Source organism: Brugia malayi (genome assembly GCF_000002995.4).
Source record: "Brugia malayi strain FR3 genome assembly, contig: Bm_v4_Chr1_scaffold_001, whole genome shotgun sequence".
NCBI lineage: Eukaryota > Metazoa > Nematoda > Chromadorea > Rhabditida > Onchocercidae > Brugia > Brugia malayi.
Genome location: NW_025062475.1, coordinates 13341791 through 13363262, shown reverse-complemented (window position 1 = coordinate 13363262; position 21472 = coordinate 13341791). Strand labels below are relative to the sequence as shown.

Genomic DNA, 21472 nt, shown 5'->3' with positions numbered 1-21472 from the left:
CACGCTGACCAGAATATATCGAACCATATCTCTGGATAACCCAACCACATGAGACGATATGAAATTGCCTACTTATACTTATGTGGTACGGGCCGCAAAATGATCGGCGTCCATGATTGGAATATATTTTCCGGTTGTTTGCCGTCTGTATCGGGTTAGGTTGCTTTCCTGCTTTTATTTCAGGTTTGAGATTTGCAGGTATGTGTGTGTGTGTGTGTGTGTGTACTACGACAAAGGTATTTTTTTTTAATTTGCAGTATTTGTGATGAAGCTAAGATGCCACCATGTAAGAAATTACAATGCATTAGAAGTAAATTATTTGAGTACGGACTTTATGACGTAGTTTTAGCAATACAAATGTTTTGTATTAATAAGGTTGACGGTCTTGAAATTTTAAGTGTAAATTATTTATTATAACTTGAGGCAATATGATTTAGTGTATTTAAAGTGTTTAAAGTTGAAAAGTTTTATTTTACATTTTGATAGGTCATAATCAGATGTATTGTGTGTTAAATGAAAATTTTCTGCTTATTTCTATTCATTTATATGAAAAGATTACTGTCATGAAAGACTTGCTATATGTGAATTATCAGACCAATTTATGTTTTATTTTGTAAGAAAACTTAGAAAATTAAACTGAACAAACAGTATCTAATGATATGGTAATTGTATAATAATCATATAAAATCACTTATTCACAATACTACAATCCAAATGGATTAATTCACAGTACTCTAACTTATGCAAGCGTTGAATACAGTTGAATGTGTTTCTTGCTTGGAAGTGTATTAAAGATGTGTTTTCTTTGTTTCCCTACGTCCAAAATTATTTTATGAATTATATATAGTGTTCCATAAGTTAGAGTATTGTGAAAAACTGTATAAGCTACATCCAAATGCGCGGACCCAAAAAATTTTGTGTGCATCGCGGTTCATTAAAATGCTAAAAATTCATTGTTATTAATAATGATATTCTGTACTGTTTTTGCGTTTGCTGAGGTCCTATTGTGTTGCGCTTTATTAGTGTCTACCAGTAAAATTTGCTTAAAATTTGCAGAAAATATTTTTTAAAGAAAAAAAAAAAAGATTGATGGGTCACTTCAAGTTGTGGGAATGAAATCTCAAATCTCATAATGCTACAATCACTTGTCCAAAGTATACACATTTATTTGTTTTTTCTAATGTTTATGTTTAATTTCAGGAGTTCATGTTGCATAAAAATTCTTCTGGTGGTCCTGAAAAGTGTGTGTGTAGTGATGCACAAAATGATAATTATAACGTGTACCGATATACTCGTGAAGAAATGCTGAATATGAGGGATGCACCATTAAGTCGAGTGCGTCCTCAATACTTGTCTACCGAATTTGATAAGTTAGTTCTTTTTTTTTTTTTCATGTCTGGAATGGTTTAGAATTCCTTTTTTGTTTAGATTTGGCTTGAAAATTTGTCTGTTCAATTCAGTTTATTTGAGTTATTCATTAATAGATGTAGTCATCTTACATAGAAATATTTTGTCGTTAATACACTTTATCGCTTGTATTGTTAAGTAAATTATCGCAAGTAATGAAAATTATCACTTGAAGTTACGAACAATATATTCATGAGCTATATAGTTATTGGAGTTAGTAATATTCTATTAAACTTGTAAATTGCTGTTGCCGGATTCATATTAAAGTTATAAATAGTCACTTTTAGAACTTATTGTATAAGTTTTCTTAATTGGATATTGAAAAGTTAATCAGTCGTAAAATATCTTATAAATATTTCCTTACGAAAAATACTTCTGACTTGCCAATACTTATGCATTTTCAGCGATGAGGGGAAGTTTGAACCGGAAAAGTGGCTGGAATATCGTTGGATTTGTGAGGGAGTGGAAAATCGCCCAAATATAAATATAAAAAGAAAAGAGAAACTGAAGGTTGAAGCACTAGAAGGCGATACAACCGTTCTTTCTCCGCAGAGGCGAGGTTTTTCGTCCGGATGTCGTGCTGCGTCACCGATGAAGAATGGTAATATTTTTTCAGTAGGTATAGAAGCTATATTTGTTGTTGCAGAATTAATATCTTTGTATTAGTTTTTGAGTTCTCTAGATAAGACTGTTGTTACTTGGGAGATCAAAGTCCTGTTTCTCTATAGGTCTGTTAGGCATTGTTGGTAGTAGTGGTGCTATATTATTATGAACAGTAAATGTTCTCTATAAGAGAGAAAAAGTGTAGTGTATTATTTTCCTTGTTGCATTCTAATGTTCCACTAAGACCATCACTTTACTCATATCTTTATAAAATCGATCCAATTTTTGAAAACATTTTTTATCATTCAACAGTTTTTGTCGTGTTTCGAGGTTGCCACTTTCTGAGAATCTTTTCAAAAGGCCTTATAAGCTTCGTTAACAGAAAAAAAAAGAATAATACTGATAATTAGTGCTTATTAGAAGCAGAAACGGAAAGACTCGGTGCAACTAAGGCTAGTTGGCGAAGTGGTGCTGGTTTTCAGTTGAAGAATTCTGGAACGGAGTACAAGGCATCATTTGTAAGTTTGGCCATTTCCTGCGTTATGATCTTTACGAGAATTTCTGAATGCTCTTTCACTAACCGAAATAATTTTAAAATTCTAAGCATATCTTTTCTCACCAATTTTACGTTCTAATGTTTGACGATCTTTTTAGTAGCTTATTAGAATAACATGTCTACGAAACTAAATAACATGCGTACAAAACGAATTTTAGCACAAAAACGCTGGAAGCAGTGAATCCTCATTTGTAAGGACCCGCCAACAAAATGGTAGCTTGACGAGTAGTGCTGGTAACTGGCGTTCGGGCGAAACATCATTTAAACCAAATTATCAGAAAGAAAGCAGTCAAAGCCAGGTTATACAATTTTATTTTATTTTAACGCAGCGCGAGTGACTTTCGTTTCTGGTGATTTTCTTTTTTTTTTCGCATGGTTCTTATAACGATGTTATATATGACAAGAATTTCGTACACTACTGAATTAATGGACTTTTTTTTTTAACAACTAATTGATAAACAATTTTCTAGATGCCTTCTGTGATTATTTCAATTATTTACGTATTGCTTTAAAATCGAATGTCGGAAATGTATTTTTATTGTTGATTATCTAAAAAATATTCTAGAGAGGCAAGTCTGCAGAAATGGCAGACGAAAGAATGCCGGAGTGGCTCAATGATGGTCCAACATCGATGCATGATATGATTGAACTGCGTGGTTTTGATGACGACAGTAAGATTAAACGTAAGTCGAACTTTACTGTTGTGTCTTATTTTAATCCGTGTAAAATCTTAACAGGAATTTCAATGTGCTTCAGTTAGTGAACTTGCCTGCGAATTTAATCTTTTTTGTGCAGTAGATTGGTAATAGTTGTGATTTTTTGGTTGGTAGACCAACTTCATCCTGTTATCAGGACAGTGATAACGATATGTCAACAAATCTTAGTTTGTCTTTTGAATTCGCAATAATTTGCTAGAGCAATTTTCTGATTATGTTAATTGTTTACACATAGTTGATTTCGAAATCGAATGCTAGTGGTTGAGAATAATAATTCACTGAATAATGTTCAACATTCGGTATCATCTAGAAGAGAATACCATGTGTTAATTAAATGGTTTTGAGATAATTCAATTCAACCAATAAAATTTCATCGCTTTTTAATTTTTTATGAAATTAAATCCATTTCTCATTTATTACAGGTGATTTTTCTCATAGACCGAAGAGACAATCAGTAAGGATGGAACAACAAAGTGAAGTTTCTGGTACAAGTGAGTTGAACGAAAGTTTGACTGATGAGAAGACTGATTCAACAGATTGGAGGCTATCTTCCCAGATTGGTAGTAGTGGTTTAGGTCGATCCCCAAATGGTAAATCGACTTCATCGCGTATTCAAAACAGTGACGATAATATATCAACAAATCTTGGTTTGTCTTTTGCAATGGCTGAGGACAGTAATTCAATGACGCCAGTACCTTTGCTAAATGGTAGCTTGCCAAATTCTGATGCTGAATTTGCTGCAATTATGGGTATTCTCGGTGATGCGGATTTAGATTCACTAAAAGAGGTAAGAATGTCTCTTGATTCTGTTAAGATATAGTTGCATTCTGCTGTGTTGGTTGATATATTATTGTGCTCTCTTTTTTTACTTTGGATTAAATTTTCACATTTTTTTTTTTTTTTTTTTTGTAGACATTTCGGTATTACTATCTTCGATAGATACTAGTTCCTTCATTCTTAAGTCATTAAATTCTATAATTGTCTTCTTACCAGCTTATTTGTTTTTTATGTGAAACCAGTTCCTTCAAACTAACTAAAACTACATTATTGTCAAAACTCCTTGCATTTTATCGGTAAATAATTTCACTTCAGAACGAGCTTAAATCACCAGCAGCGAAAGAACCAACCGGTAGCAGATTGTCACGTTTCTTCGCTACAACTAAATCTGAAGATTCCGGTAATTATTAAATTAATGATATAGAAATATTTTCAAGAATTTACGAATATGTTTTTTTATTTTCTTTCCACCTTATTCATGATGAATTTTATTTTCAGATAATTCATGCACTAGTAGAAACGAACCTTTGCAGCAGAGGCATGTTGTCCCTTCTTCGTCCTCCATTTCTGACTCTTCACAAACTCCAGCATCGATTTCTGTTCTCAATAAGATATTTTCAAGTACCTGTCAACGACCTTTTCACTCGCAATTTCTTCCTGAACCGGTTTGCTAATTTTTGTACACTTTTCATTTTTAAGTAGTCAAATTCGATTGAATTCTGTAGTGCGATTTTACCGATTACTAATATTTCATTTTTCAGCACGTAGCGCCATCAGTACAAGGAATTTTGAGAGTTGAAGATTTAGAACGTAATTTCCAGAAGGAATCAGCTCCTGGAAATCCATCTACTCTTTCTGTTGGTGCTGATAGTTATGGAAACGTAATAAATAGCGAACAGCTCCCATCCAATTCTCGACAATCATATATAAGCCAGGTTCGTTTACCTTCATTCACATGGATTTTTATTGCTTACTGAATGTCTTGGTAGATGAAATGAACTTTGTTGTCTTAAGATGTAAGGATGTACAGAGCTACTGCGATTTCTATGTTTTGTGGCGATGGCAGAAATGTTGTATTGATTTGAACCAATTTTTGCAGAACTACTTAGAAGTTAGGAATTTCCAGTTTTATGTTCATATTAGTTCTTCATGGCTTATTTGCCAGTGTTGAGTATACTTGACTTTTTTTTTGAACAATGACAGACGATAAAAGGAAATCCGCTTGGTGATCCGTATCAACAAGCTCATCTTATGAACAAACTAAATAAATTCGCGCGCTTGCAAAATGGAACTACGGATGACGTGTCATGCATGACGGAAGACAATTTGACATTTCCGTCCAAAATTTCCGTGGCTCCAACACATCATCTGAATTCGCAAGCACCGTCTCATTCTGTGGTACCTCCAATTTTCTCTGATGTTACATTTCAAGCAGCTTTTCTTCGTTCGCAATATGAGAAGGCAGCCGCTTTGCATGCACTTGCTGCTAATCAACGGTCAGCGCTTGTTTCAAGTGCACAAACAGTCGATAATACTATTTTGAGGTTAATAATAGTTTTAATTCATATTATTAGTAGAAATTTCCTTGCTATCAAATAGATAAGATCTGATATTTTAAATTTTGGTGGCATTTACTGAATGTGTCCTACAATTGCTTCACTAACTGGTGTATGTAGTAATCTTTGCTATTATTTTATTGTATAATTGGCATTTTGATTCAGAAATTATTGCAATGATTTAGTTTAGAAATTATGGAATAGATATAGCATCTGTTGTGTTTAGCTTATCTTTTATGCTCTGCATTTTATATTCACTTTGTAGGCAGGCTTTGACGAATATAATAGGAAATGGTGCAGTACCACAATCGACACAAACACGGCCAGTAACTGCCATCGCTCCAACTCCACGGACTTCTACAACAGGAGTGCTTCCGAATTCCTTTATGCCAACGTCAGTGATGCGACAGATGACCAAAAACAGTAATACGTCGATGACCACTGAAGAAAAGCTTCGTCATTCTAACATACCCATATGTTCTACACAGTATAATGCTGTCAAACAAAATATTGTTCCGGATCATTTCAACGTACCTCATAAACGTTAGTTTTCAAAACTTTTTTAACTGAGTGAAGATTATTAATGAAATTGCATCATAAATTTAATGCAGTGCATATTTTGCACACAGAACTATGAGCTTCAAATATTGTCTTATTTGATCAAACTTTTGGTATTATATTAAATTCCAATAAATTACTGAAATTTGTATATTTTTGGTAACCTACTGGAAATTCTTAATTTTTATTACTATTAGGCCTCCTAATTCTGCCTTATTGGTAGATTTAGGTCATTTTGTAATTTGAAGAACATTCATCGATTTTTAGTTGTTGGTGATGCTGTTGTTAATAACATGGCTTCAAAAAGTGCAGCTAACTTGATGACAAGACTTGCTGTACAGCAGCAGTATGCTCAAGTGCTTGCAGCAATGCAAAATGGTTTATCATTGAATAATTGGCAGTCGAATGCGCAAATGACTGCTTCAGTGCGAGCACAAGCACTAGCAGCTCATGCGGAGCATCAACGACAGTATGCGCTAGCAGCGATGCGTGGTGATTTGAATCAAGCACAACTGATTCGTGCACGTTTCTTATCACAACAAGCAGCAGCTTTTGCAGCTTTGCCTAATGTTCCAGTAGCGCCTCATCCACACCATGTTTGTCTTTTTTTCTTTTTGAAAATTTTTTTTATTTTGTATTGGAATATTTCTTTCACTAGCAAATGACATGCATTTTTACTACCATTTATAGGAAGATATTTTTTATGCCTACAGCCAGATTATTAGCCATTTTTTTACTGTTATTTTTCTTTTTAATAGTTATTATTTTCCAGCTTTTTTAGTTACTTATTAGAAGTAAACTATGATTCATAAGTATCATTAAAAAACTTTGTAAAAATAACTTGGACACATTTTTTAGTTGTAGTTTTTTCTCTTTTAGGTGGGAGCCCCGTTAACTATGCAACCGGTAGTGACAACAGCACCAATTCCGATGCCACAAAACACTCAAGCTCCTCCATCCTTAACACAGTATAAATATCAGAATCCGCTAGAGAAGTTGCTTCAGTCGGCAGGTGTACCAGCTAACAGAGGTTTACAGCCACCAAATAAGGAGTCTCGTCAAGGTATGTCGAAAACTAATTGAAGTTAGCGTACGATGTTTCTTTCCATGCCGTAAAAAAATGGTAAAAAAATAATTAAAAACAGATGATATTGCTTACTGACATGCTTGTGAGCGGTAAGCAAAAAAGCATTGCCTGAATTTTTTGTTTTCTTTGAGAAGTCTTTTCATTTTAAAATTAACCACTTGCTAATGTCTGGCTTCATATGCATTCATTAAACATTCTAACTTCAATGGATTATAGGTTTTTATGAATTATGGTTTGAGTAACTAAATTTTTCTGGCTGGCATTATTAAATGGTATTAAACAGGTTCATCACTGCAAGCGACAACAGCAGCAAATGATCTTCCGTCCATAATATCGCGTCTCCCTCCAACTGCTAATTGTATTAGTGTCGAAGAGCTTGAGAAACAGTTTGCAGCAAATTGAGCAAGCGAATAATCGATATCTCAAAATGTATTTTTTGTTAATATTTTAAAACATTCGCTCACAACTAGTGCTTAATGATGTTTCTTTGCAATAATTTATTTTTTTCTTTAACTGATCGTTCCTCCTTTGTGCATAAGAATGTGTATTTGAAAGCTGTTATAAAATGGTGTACACGCATACACGTTGTATTCATATTTATATATATATATATATATTTTTTTTTTTATATATAATCGTGTTTTTGTCACTTTTTCATTTTTTTTTTCCCCTTTGTACGACTTGTTCATTTATTTAATCAAATTTTTCTACACTTTTTTTTTAAGTCCAAATTCTGTAGCGTTTTATTTAAAATTTTATTAACGATTGTGTACGGTGATTTTTGTCTTTTGTTCCGTTTTCACTACATTCAATGTTTTATAATCACGACTGCATCGCTTCTATTTCTCTTTTTTTTTTTTTTATTTTGATTTTTTTTTTTTTTCAACTTTATTTTTACGACTTGTTTTTAAGAGTTTGTATGTTGTTTGGCTGTGGTTGTATTTCGAGAATTTCTCTTTCGCAAAAGTACTGCATTTAATAATTTGAATAGGATTTGTAAGAATTTGAGCTTGGAGATTATTCTCTTCAGAGTTCTAGTTTACTGATCTGATTTTAGAATTTTTTTGAGAGGGAAAAATAAACTGAAGGCAGTTCTTATTTCACTGTAGTCGTTATGTCTTGCGTTATTCCTGCTCTTTCTGCTCTCCTCTTCTTTGTCTCTTTCTAACTTATCATTTCAGAATAATCATTGAAGGGAATATTACAGTTTCAAGCACTTTTGTTTATACAAAAATATAGGTGTTATTACTTCATTTCTTCGTTGGAATGTTTTCGAAAATTCCACTTCATTTCACTGATTTCCAGAAATACCATGTGGGCTTGTATTTTGTATAAATTATAATCAAGGTTGAGACACACATCTTATCCGCTTACTATTTTATTTTTCATATACTATTTGCACAGCTTTATAAGTTTGCAGCCAGTTTTCTCAGTTACGCCTTTGTGTTTCGTCTTAGGAATGATTCGTAATTGTGCTACATTGTGAAATCACTACGTGTGACTCTCAGCAGTAGTGTTGATAGTAATTGTAATGTGTTCAATTTCATATTATTTATCCCATCGAAGTATTTGAAGAAATACTCGTACTTCTGAATCATAATCACATGCAAATTATAATTCATTTCACTTTTCGGCACAAGATCGCTTCCAATTTTGTTATACTATATTTTCATTAAGTAGAAAAGTGAAATTCTTCCCACATCCAGCCATAGTTCTGCTGTACTATGTTTTATACCTCAAAGATTCTTTTCTTTTTTAATGTTCTAATGAAATATCTAACGAACAAAAACTTTTCCTTTTACTGTCAGCACCTTTCACTCATTTGTGTTCTTTTTGTATTATATATCACATCTAAATAAACACATTCACTTACTGAAAACCGGTATCTGAACATTACTAGAATATGTTTGAATCATCGTGATTTATATTAAAAAACTTTGGATGCTCTTCTATAACAATCGCAAACGAACTGCGCCTGTATTCAGAGAAGGAACCGTATGATATATGTTTTATCAATCACCCGAAATGCACTGTTTTGTTGATGAGTTTTCAGTGAAATGGTCCGGAATATTGAAGCTAGCTGCTGAGGAAACACTGCGCATAAGACATTAAATTATAGATTATGGATGTTTAAATTTTAACCCGTTTCGAAAATATAGCATGCGAAAGATGAAACAACAAACGGCGTAACAACTTAGATTACATACACATTGACATTTTGAAGCAGATACAAATGTTTTTGTAACATCCAGCTTATCGATCTTGGTAGAATTGGACAACGTCCAAAAGTTTTACGAAAAGACACTCTAGTAGATTGAGACAATAACATCTCATTGTTGAGAATTATGTACTAATAGTGAACAAATTACTGGTAACTTAATTAGGTCAAAACTTTACAGTAACTTCAAAACAATATTGACACTGTCAATAATACCTGAAATTGCTGAGGCAAAACATCACTGACTGAGAATTGTACGAATTTCTAATAGTCCCATTAACTACGATATTAATTCTGTTTGTCTTACCATAAAATTCTATGTTTCTATACGCAAAAAAAAAAAAAAAAAAAAATGGAACAGCAACAAACTTAAACATATTTGAAACATTTCTGATGATTACTTGGCAGACGTGTCTTGAACAGTACCGAATCCACTCGAAGTTGAGTAAAAAGTAGTGGATTATATCCATAAACTTTTGTAAAAAATTGGATACATTCATGCCGCTGTAGATAGTGTGCAGTCCGTTTATAAAGACTTGTTTTACAAGCTGGGCAACTGAAAAGTGTAATAAGTTTTTGGAAGGAATTTTCACTGCTTCTTAATGATTTTTTTTCCTGAAATTTAATTTGTCCTTACATGTATCGATAACATTGAATAAGCAAAGTAGATCGATTGAAATAGTTTGAAGGCTAATGAATATCACAGAAGCGATTAATTCTGTGTTATCATCCTATAGCGAAGAGCTATGTCTAGACTTAATATGATTTAAAATCTCAATTTTCTAAATCTCTAGTGGATTTATATTTAAAGGCAAGATAATGCAATCATAAATGGAGCCCGATAACCTGATGTATCCCATCAGAGGGCTTGAACCACCGCATCATTTAATAATTAACTTCCGGCTAGAATAGTTAACCTTAATGTTTCAAACACTTTATTTCAGTTGCGGCTTAAATAAAAAAAAAAAAGGCAATAACCGCAATGTCCATTTGCTGGTCGTTTTAATAGGTGGTTCACGCGTTAGATGAGCAACAAAAAAATTCATTGCCAAATCTTCACAGTTCATAAATTCATCCACTTTATCCCTTATTACCTGTGGCATACCATATGTATAAGCATATAAATAAGCCTGAAAAGTTGATCATTTTTCTGAAAATTATATAACTGGAAAATGAAACATCTTGACAAAATAGAAATTAAAAGTTGTCAAAAATCTAAAAAAACCAAGTCTTCAGGAAGGCATTCGTCGAGGAACCGAAGAACAATTTTATATGTTTGAAAAAATCGATGAGACAATAAGGCTGTGTTGTCTTGCATACTAATTGAATCAAATCGTTTCTATTATGATTATACCTTATGAATAAATGCAGCTCCTGTTAATATCATACTGAATTGACATGTGTGATTGCTGTCATATAAAATTTCATTTCCTTGTTGAGAATGACGTCGAGCTGGGAAGCCAACAATTTTCGTTCTTTGTTCACGCCACACTCTAAAAAAATAACCGAAATCTTACAATTAATTCATTTTGCAAAGAGATGACTATCTCAATTAGCGATAGGTTTGACTTAAATATTGTGCTATGCATAATCTCACAATAGACTTTTTATTTCTGTCCGAAAGTACCTTATTTCTACCCAAAAAAAGTTTGTTATGGCACGATGCGAATTCAAACTATACAATTTGTTGTCCACAAACAATTAGTAGCAGTAGTAATCAGATATAATTTACCCATGCATGAATTTACCCATAATGGTTAGAAACTCCTCAGGCTACATAATTGATGCTTTAATGCGAACATATGCAGAAGTAATGGATCAATAACCAATCCACAATTTCAAAATTCAATCAAATTAGACAAAAAAATTGTAAAATAGACCTGAATGCAAAAATAATTTCATGTTGCCTGAGATCAATATCATCATCCAATGAAAGCACTGCTTCCGTCTTAATCTTCAAAAGACAATCCCGTTTAAAGTGCATTCCAGTACATATTAATATTCAGAAATCAAACTGTTAACGGCTTTTCCAAATTGCTTTATCTCAGTGCTATCTTTAGATATACATTAAAAAAATAATAGTAAATATAGTCAAAAAATTTTAGTTCAAAAAAAAATTTTTTTGAAGATTGAAGGCACCACAACCGAATATTTCAACATATCTGCGAATGTTTAATTGATATCACCAACACAGGCATATAACTTAACAAATTTGCTCTATATTTCCAATTTGTTTCACGCTTCTGTATTCACCTGAATATTATGATTTACTAAAAAAACAAACATTTCACCTGTTCATATGGTAAAAAGCGGTTATTCAATGAATTCACAGTCGAGTTAATGAAAATGACGGGAACGTGTAGTCGTGGCCAGTTACGTTCAAGTGGTGGCTCACGTCCATTCCAAATTACCAATACCTGACATATGTTATTAATGCAACTGAGGATTATAGAGAAATATTTTCAATTGCTTAAATTCACATCAGTCTCATTTATCATAATTACTTTATAAGTATTGCTTGATATCGTCGTTCCATGCGATCTAATTCACAAACTGATAAAAGTTTGCTGGGTGACATGAGGAGAGTAAGCCCTGTGCTGTTTGATAATGTAACGTTACTTTGCTTGCAACGAACCCCGGAGGTCAACCGATGGCCATCCTAGGCTCAACCGTTTATGGTCTCTTGGCCCAAACGCCATCCAGGTTGGATATCCGAGTACACCCTAGCTACGGGTGGAGCTCTCTCAGTCTCAAGGTTCAGGGACTTTCGCTCACAGTCGTTACTTCATTATGAATGAATTCGGTCATCGATGAAACCGGTGCGTCACTGCGAGTGTTACACTTCCCATCACCCATTGTGTCAATCTTCACTTCCCTACACAATCAAAGTCATTTTCTGTGCTGCTCAATTTCAACCGATTCTATGCTCGTTAGAGAAGCAGAGAAAAATCCTCCACTGCCTTTGCATTTTGTATATGCAATGAGCGAGTTTTCTATATGATAAGTGATAAATTTGAAAAAGAGTAAACAAAAACTAAATATTTAAAGATTTAGTAAATGAAATGTAGAAAAAAGTAAATAAAATAAATGTAAATGGATGAAATAAAAATGTTTGCTGACTTTATTTAAATATGGCATATTGTTGAGCCTTTCCAGTGCAGAAGCCAATACAGCATCTCGTTGATATGTCAAAAGTACTACTGGAAAAGCAGAAACATATCATAAATGAAATCAGAAAGTTAGGATTACTAATTCTGAAATCAATATTATAGAAAATACCGATGTTTGTTTGGAGTCCAACAGAGTAAAACTACTGCAGGAAACGCAAACCACACATATTCTCCGGTTATTAGCTCCCGAGAGAATCTCATCATTATTAATCAGTTTTTCGTTTAATTTAATTATACTTTTTATTCAAGTATTCGAACCTAACAAATCAATATAATATGTTTAATATATATAATCTGGGATTTTTTTTTAATATGCTATACATCAAGCACCTAGTTACCTTCCAGATTAAGTTTCTTTTTGAACACATTATTTACAAACATTAGGCATTTACCTGTAAACTGCTCACGTGGTCTATTACCGCCAAGAGAATTCGAAAAAGTTGCGCCACTAGCTGGTGGAGCAATCGGGCGAAAACCCCATTCAAGACCTTCGCCATATTCAAACTGAGATGGAAATGGTGGTTCATTAATTATATATTCCAGTGATCTTCCTGCTACGCGACCAAAGCTATTCCACCAGTAATATGAATACTAAAAAATTGAATGTGTTATGAAATAATTATCACATAATTCTGTATGAAAAAACGTTTATATTTTGTTTTGTTTTGTTTTTTTTAAGGCAATAACGTCAGTCAATACACTGTCATTATTGCTATCACTATTATCATTATCTACATCAATATTAACAATTCTATCATAGTTATAAATACTGTCAATTATGATACATCAATAATAACATTGCAATATCATAGCCGTCGCTCTACAACTTAAGAAACATGGATACTGAAAATCATGTACCATTTGAAAAGATGTGAAATTATGCGTATAGGGAAAAGATATATGTGGAGCTTCACGTGGCCCTGCAATAACAATTAAATTTGTATAAATATAACGAGTGTATCTATTAGTTATTTAGAGTCATAAAGATATTATCCATTGCCGCAAAAATTTAAGAAGATTCGTTCACGAATTAAAATGATAAACTACACGTGCTCAATTTTAACTTCTTATTCCGGTAAGCTGAAAATTCTTCATTAATAGTTAAATGAAGTTTATAGAGGAAGAAAAATGAAGAATTAGAGAGGATATTTATTAATGACAGAAATTTTAAACGGAGAAACAATAAAGTACCTAAATATTCTTCATCTACCGGTTTCACTAGAACTAAATGTGGAGCAGTGAACTGTTGATTACCAAACAATGGATTAGCTTGTGTAGCAATCGCTTGTTCACCAGGTACGCCAATACGGAATCTTAATGCTGCTATTAATGTTTCAGCAACCACTGCAAAAATTATTTCATAACATAAAATAAAAATTTCAGAAATTTTTCTCAAAAAAAGAAAAACAAACTGTTTTCCCCGAAAAAAAGAAATGCTAATCATTAAAGCTATAACTTACTGCTAATCATTAAAGCTATAACTTATTTTGTATCCTGAAAATGTAGCTCTAATTTCTCACTTTTTACTTATTTATTTATTCCTATTCTTCTTATGCACGATTAATTCACTGCTCATTTATTTCACCGCTATGTTATATATTGATTTTATGAAAATAACCTTTTTTATCAATGAGATAATTTTCCAGCAAAAATCGTCCTTGACGCCTCATTTCCAAAATATCAGCTGGTGCAAAGGAGCGTAAAATAAAATGCAATTCAGGTAATCGTTGCAATGGTAAAGTGTATACAGCTCGTCGCCAATCTAACAACTCCATAAAAGGCAAAGGTGGCAGTAATGTGGTTATCACCGGTATAGCTCCACATTGAAGAGCGGCGAGTATCTGATCATGGAATACAGTTGTAGGACTTTGTCCAGTTTGGAAAAGTATAACAGCGAACACCGATTCGGAGTAAACATTATCTAAACAAATCATATTACTACTTCATTTACATTTGTGCAATGTAAGCGAAGTTAAGATGAAAACATTTATGCTTACAGTAAACTATTTCCTAAACCAAATGGTCGTAATTACTACATTAATATTTCGTCGCTACCTATGCACTACATAATTTCAAAAACCTACAAGCACACCACATACAAAATACATTGAAATTATAAAAGCAAATTAGAATAATTCCAACTTTGTTCTTTCATCGTACTCAAAATTTCGAAAGTTCATTTCAAACTTGAACTAGCTGCAATGATTAATACTAATATTTCGACAATTATTGTAACTAATCAGAACTATCGACCATTTAGTGTGAATTCCGTCTACTGCGTTATTTCTAATTATTATATAGTAAAAGAATTGAGTACATACTTCTTGAAGTACAATTTTCCCGGCAGTTGATGTCCAGAAATACCTGATCGCCAACAGACTCCGCTGAACTTGCCAATAATTCCAGCTGTTCCTTCACATTTGATGAAATTTCTTCCGATATTGTACTAACACATGCTAATAGATACTGAAGAGTGATCAAATTAATTTTTCGCATGATTCTGTTTTTCGAATAACTTGCAGAAATCAATAACAATATTTAATAGATGAAAACATTGTTTCAATATCTTTAGAAAAAAATAGGTTAAGAAAGGAAAGAAGTATGCTATGCTAATAACTAATGGGTATAGTCTACCGAATGTTATTTAAAAAATATGAATGGCATGTAAAGAGAAAGGCAGTCCAAAACAGCACTGCTATCACCGACAATTGCACCTCGAAGGCGTATAACAGTACGACACTTTGTAGCAAATCCGAATGATCTTGGTAACAAAATGAACTATTAAACTTACTTTTCTTGCTAAAGGCAACAAAGGAGATAATTGTTTCCAGTGATTTTTGTCATGATTAGGAACTCTTACATTCAGAGATATATCGAAATTGTCTTTGAACATCCTAAAACACTTCTGAGGATAGAACTTTTTTGAAATCAGACTCGTTATTTATGATGCTTACAAGATTACTAGCTTTTACTTTTTTATTGATTGTGGTGCATCCAAATCTGTCAAATTTAAGCGCTTTCATTTGATTTTACTTTTCCCGAGAGAAAATATATCTTCTATTGTTATAGAATGGAAAAGTGAATCGGGATATTACCCAAATCATACCTGTAGTCGTACAGTGCAGAAACAATAACTGAATTCGAATAATATGAGAGCGAATTGACACCAACATTTAGAAGGACATGATTCTGACCATTATTCCAGTATTTCAAATCTTTTACATCATTCGTGTTATCCACAAACGCAAACAAAATACATGCATCATTCGGTCGACTGGTTACTATACGAAACTGGCTGGAAAAAAAATTAATTAAAAATCTGTTCGGTTGAAAATAATATCAGTACCGTCTGATTATTTAGTACACTGTAACCTTACTGATAATGTAGTTATCACACCACGAAATACTAAAAAAAATTCAACAATTTCAGTCGCAAATTAAATCGATTTAGTTTTAGAGCTTAGTCACTATTACCTTCATTTTTGTACATTTTTTATTTAAGTTGTAATTTTCTTTGCTGAATAATCAATTAATCCAGCTCATTATTTAAAAAAAAAAAAAAAACGCCAAACTATCCGTAACAAAATAACCCCACCTGAACAAATTGTAATAACTCACAGCATGTTCCGACGCATTCTCCCCAGGTTTGTAAATGTAAATATCAAAATTTCCAGCTATTGAGCACTTGCTTAAAGAAACTTTTTTAGACTTTGCGGACAAGAAATAAAAATGAAAAAAGGTATTTTAGTAAAATCAAAAGAATTATGGATCCCATCTAAAAAAGACTAGAATTCTTGAAACTTGAAAAGAGTGATGGCTGAAAATAGCAAAAGAGAAATTTTAATATATTAATCTTATTTTTCACTTCAAGAACTTTATGCACTTAAAATAATTGACATGGTAAGGATGATAAATTACATTTTAGAGAGGCAAAAGTTAAAGATACAAAAAGCGAAAAATTAGCAAAATCAACATATCAGAAGTGGATAAAAGAATACGTAAGAATAAAAAATAAGAAATAAATTTAAAAAAAAAAAGAAGTGCGCAAAAAAAACCAAAACAAAGTTAGTTTAATTAAACAGTCAAAAAAAAAAAAAAAAAAGAAAAAAATCAGAAAATGAAGATTGGACAACCTGAAATCGAAGACTGCTTCAAACGAAGCTATACTCGGACTCGTCATTGTTACTTTGTCTTTATAACCATTACTAAAGGTAACAGCGGGTGCAGCAGGAAGATACAGTGGCACACGATTTTTAGCAATCAATTCTCGACGGTATAATTCCATATCTTCGATATCCAGTAGTAGAATTTTCAATTCATTTCCTGCAAATAAAAACATAATAACATGAAAAAAACGGAATCCAGAAGTGAGAATTAGAACTTCTTTATTGAGCACGAATACATACTGCTCAATACGCTATCAGTCCAGAAATGTATGTGATAAAGTTGTTATCACGGAAAAACATGTGTGTTATTATGATGGTTTTAATTTACGTTCATTTTTGGAATTTCTGTTCTGTTAGAAATCCGAAACATTACATACTTGCATCAGCCATTTGTTTCGTAATTATTTCATGTTCCAAATTAACATTTTTCAGCTGATGAGCAGCTTCAAGCAAATCTCGTCTTACTGATGCCAGAATTCGTTTGGTTTCCTGGAAGTTTGAATCGATCCGTAGATTATTCCATGGATGTTTCTCCGAGCTTTTTCCTCTTCTAAAAAAACAAAAGTCATTTACAAAATAACTACAAAAGAAAGGGTAAGAAGGCAACGACGATTAAGATTACGGCTATCGAGATAGCTACAAGTTAGTATTACTGTTCATCAGAAATTTTTTTGCTATATTAGCAGTTGTCAGAAATTTAATTGTTTGTTTAATAAATTCCCAGTGGTTGAAATAATCAACTGCAAAAAATTTTTCACTAATTTATTTGATAGCTTTGAAATAACAAACCTTCAACAAATATGAGTTATTCTTGTTGTTTATCTAGTACATTTAAATTAACACATCCTTGCTAAGAAATTTCAATTTTATTAGTTTGATTTGATTTCGCCTAACCCATTTTATCCAATAAGTTAAATCACATTAAACTGAAAACTCGAACATGCAAATAAACTTAAACTATAATTTTCAATCAAAATTTAACTTAAACAATATTCATATTTATGACTATAAGCCATATCAATCTTGGGCAACATCTTACTTCTTTCTTTTTCAACCTTAATTAAGGATTAGTAAAGAACGGAAATGATATCATAACAAACCGAAATGTGATCGATCCATGGAGCAATGGCTGCGGGAAGAGTTCGTTGAACAGAAAACTGGGCAAAATAAAGGCGATAGATATAAGACATAAAAAGATAAGGAAACATGCGGGTAATATAGTAGACAGAGTCTTGAATAACCGGAAAACAGGTACACTACCTAACCATCTTATTGATAAGGATGACAATTCCAGTTGACGCCTAATTCCCTCAAGCCGATATTGCTCAAACACCCTCATCCGGATGACATTCCAGCACCATAACACTCTTAACCCATATCAAACCTACCCAGCATGCAATAGTGCTGTCTCTGATCTTCTTCAACCATGCGTGGGTAACTTTCATAGGTGACTATCTCAGTGCTAATTTTACCTATAAATTAAGTCTCATTAATTAATTGGTCACTAATAATGAACTTTCCACTCATACTCGCAGGTAATTATTCCAGGCTAACTTTACCTACAAATTAAGTCTCATTAGTTAATTAGTGTTACTAATACTAAACTTTCCATTAAAATTAATCCTTAAGTTCTTTTTTTACAGTATAGGCAATTGTTTTTTTTTTTTTTTTTTTTTATAAAAACGATAAATTCAATAGAGGAATTGCACAAGTCAATGATATGCTAATAATTCAAATCTAAGAAACCGTTCTGGTCGCTATTGCGGATTATTCAGTAAAGTGAAGTCATAACTGAAATGAAATAAGGATTAATTAAATTTTAAATGAGATTTTTTTAAACAAAAAAAAAAGAAAAGTAAAATAAATTTATTGAGAATAATAAATTTTTGAGATCAGTTATTTAATAGTTACAATAATTATGCGTGAATCCGAAGTAGTAAGTCGCGTAAGTTAACGTATAAAGAAAATATGGACGCGTGGAATGTCAATCGTGCAGAAAGCAAATTCGTGCAATAATGATGATAATTAATTAGTAACAGTAGCTGATAATATAATAAAGTTTTTAATTAATAATTAATAACAGTAGCTGTAACAATAATAGCAATAATAAAAGTTGGAGAAAAGTGTAAGTTCTCCAAACAAAACCACAACTTTAACAATGATCGAATATTATTTCCCACATGCTGGAATACAGACACAAACAAAAATCAACAATAAATAGAAGGATGGGGCAGAAATGCTTCATACATTAAGTGGTTCTATTCTCCATCAACCCTAAAAGAATACTGAAAAAGAGAAAGAGAGGAAAAAGCTCCTTTTTGTATAGAAGAGTGCTCACATAGATTACTTAGTTATACTGATTACTTAACAGTCTATATGGATCAATGTCAGAGCTCTCATAAGTCATAACTCTCTCTCTAAGGATCAAACGAATGAATCTTTGATGTATTTGCGTATTTGCACTTAACCCTTTTCCTATGATATATATTTCTATCGTATTATTATGATTATTTTTTGCTTAATTAATGAACTTTGAACTAATTATTGATTATTTCAGATTGCTTTGAAGTCGAAGCTTTGAAGAATGCTCGCTGCAAATGAAGAAGTCCCGGCAGTACCGGGAATATTTGACGTTCTCCGCTATTTGGAGAACGAACCTGTAATGCTAAATGCATTACAGGAATTTATGAATATGAGGCAACAGGTAATTATCCCATTTTTCATTTCATTTATTTATTTATTTATTTCTCACAAATTGATTAATCCCTTTCATTTATTCGTTTTTACTTGGTGTTAGTACTTTATTGTGCTAGAGAAAAATTATAAGAAATGTTATTAAATTCATGCTACGAGTACTGGAAATAATGATAAAATAATCATCATTGTATGTTTTTTCAGCGTGATAGCCTGCTGAATGCTCGCTTGACCGAGGTAGAAGGAAGGCTGGCTGAGTATGAAGGGCGAAATGCCCAACAAGAAATGGGAGAAGAGCAGGATGAGGAAGAAGTGGATAAGAGGTCGGCACCTCAGGAGCCGGAATTTAATATTGAAGACGCAGAGTGGGCACCTCTGCCGGAAAATGACGATGAAGCGATTGGCTAGCGGAAGCAGAGCGTGCCCCTCTGCCAGATAGCGAAGGCAGGGAAGAAAGCCCTGAGGTGCCGGTGGCACCGGTGGAGGCAAGTGGTGTTGAGGAACTGGAGGAGGAAATTCGAGAGATCATCCTGTAAGCTTTAATGTATTGAAAAGAAATTAAAGCAAAATTAATTTTGCAAGTCACACAAAATGGATAAATCAGGTTAAATTAAAATTTGTTTTAGAAGACTTTCTAACATTTTGAAATACTTATTTTTAACTTTCTAACATTTTGAAATACTTATTTTTAATGCATTATCGAAATTAATTGAATGCTACAATTGTAATGCTTTGCTACAATTGATGATAAACTGATATTGAAATGATGAATTTCAAATTTTTTTAGCACAAATCAAGCGGGAAAATAATGATATCCCATACATTTCTAATACAAATTGAAATTCCTTTTCAATTGTAGCTTTACAACTTTACAAAATATTCTTGAAAAAATTTCATATCACTTCCAGTTGATTTTATCAATGATTTTGGTAAAGGAATGAATTTCCAAACGTCGGGATGGTAGCGAAATTGAAATTTCATTTGATTTAGAAAATTTTATAGAGCAAACTTGATTAGCATTTTGCTTGACAATTGATATGGTCTTCTATTTACCAGCAAATGTCATGGAAGGTTTTAATTTGTTTAATTAATAATATTAGGAGAGGTGTTTGATTGCAGGGAGATTGTCTTGGATGTAAATGTAAATGCGTGAGATAACAGAAATATAATCCAATTTCTTTATTAGCAGAAGTAATAGGACAAAACGTTGATAGAGAACAATTGAAATTGGAATCGTCGGTCCTTGGCGATAATTTACACATATACTAAATCTTTTAACAAGATTTAACAAGGGTGATCCTTATATAGCAATTGTCTTACACTATATGTGTTAAAATGTCGGAGTGGTTTATAATTAGACATTTTTGTACAAAGGATGATAGTAAGTAACTTTAAAAATAGATTTAAAAGTGGATATCACAATGAATTGAATGGATATTACGAAAGAGAGTACAATAGTTTGTCCAGACATTATGACAAGTGGCTACTATGAGTTGCAATAGACATTACATGATAGATGCTCACAGTATATGAATTGATATAAGATCAAAAGTCAATTAAACCATTACGATGAATTGTAAAAGATATCAATGGATTGCTATATTAAGCATTGTTAACATTTATTTAGTGTTTCGCGATGTTAAAATCTGCAACAGCAAAACTTCTTTCTTCAATATTCTTGCAAATTATTTGAAATATTAGTTTGAAATGATAAAATGATACTGAAATAGTGAAATTAAAAAATTTCTTAGCACGAGTCAAGAAGAAATCAATGAAAGACAATGCATTTCTAGCACAAAAATAAATTTCCGCATTAATTTTTTTTTTTTTTTTTTTTTGTTTTTTATTCATTTTCAATTAAATTCATCAATGAATTTGGTTGAAATGACAAATTTTAAAATGTTGGATGGTTAACAATACTGAAATTTTATTCACTTATAAAATATTCTTGAATTTATTTAGCA

At 32.3% G+C, this 21472-nt stretch overlaps 3 protein-coding genes and 1 non-coding gene across 7 annotated transcripts; 3 read left to right on the top strand and 1 right to left on the bottom strand.

Moving 5' to 3' along the window:
* Window positions 1-1206: 1206 nt before the first annotated feature.
* Bma-ifet-1 (Uncharacterized protein) lies at window positions 1207-7662 on the top strand (the record flags this gene model as incomplete). 3 transcript variants are annotated; one of them, XM_043077765.1, is made up of 15 exons in its annotated part: window positions 1207-1370; window positions 1812-2008; window positions 2431-2528; window positions 2725-2865; window positions 3132-3249; window positions 3705-4069; window positions 4375-4459; window positions 4558-4724; window positions 4821-4994; window positions 5081-5170; window positions 5263-5603; window positions 5881-6158; window positions 6441-6769; window positions 7053-7236; window positions 7544-7662. In XM_043077765.1, the coding sequence occupies 15 exons, from the start codon at window positions 1207-1209 to the stop codon at window positions 7660-7662; spliced, it is 2850 nt and encodes a 949-aa protein (XP_042933699.1). The 3 variants fall into 3 exon arrangements, with proteins under 3 accessions (XP_042933699.1, XP_042933700.1, XP_001896890.2); XM_043077766.1 differs by lacking the exon at window positions 5081-5170; XM_001896855.2 differs by lacking the exons at window positions 1207-1370; window positions 1812-2008; window positions 2431-2528; window positions 2725-2865; window positions 5081-5170 and having other exon boundaries at window positions 3150-3249.
* Window positions 7663-9847: 2185 nt separating this feature from the next.
* Window positions 9848-18153, bottom strand: Bm4732 (the record flags this gene model as incomplete). 2 transcript variants are annotated; one of them, XM_043077763.1, is made up of 17 exons in its annotated part: window positions 9848-10034; window positions 10457-10608; window positions 10833-10971; window positions 11359-11432; window positions 11770-11895; window positions 12599-12678; window positions 13041-13239; window positions 13507-13568; window positions 13840-13992; window positions 14267-14569; window positions 14970-15114; window positions 15440-15542; window positions 15755-15943; window positions 16244-16336; window positions 16782-16971; window positions 17192-17364; window positions 17915-18153. In XM_043077763.1, 17 exons carry the CDS (start codon window positions 18151-18153, stop codon window positions 9848-9850), a joined length of 2607 nt encoding a protein of 868 aa, XP_042933697.1. The 2 variants fall into 2 exon arrangements, with proteins under 2 accessions (XP_042933697.1, XP_042933698.1); XM_043077764.1 differs by lacking the exon at window positions 17915-18153 and having other exon boundaries at window positions 17192-17204.
* On the top strand, window positions 12051-12332 carry Bm15605. The gene has a single exon (XR_006227988.1). It is a non-coding gene; the product is annotated as an Unclassified non-coding RNA Bm15605 (non-coding RNA).
* Window positions 18154-19398: 1245 nt separating the features above from the next.
* On the top strand, window positions 19399-19916 carry Bm17428 (Uncharacterized protein; the record flags this gene model as incomplete). The annotated part of the gene is made up of 2 exons (XM_001896853.2): window positions 19399-19518; window positions 19713-19916. The coding sequence occupies 2 exons, from the start codon at window positions 19399-19401 to the stop codon at window positions 19914-19916; spliced, it is 324 nt and encodes a 107-aa protein (XP_001896888.2).
* Window positions 19917-21472: the final 1556 nt, after the last annotated feature.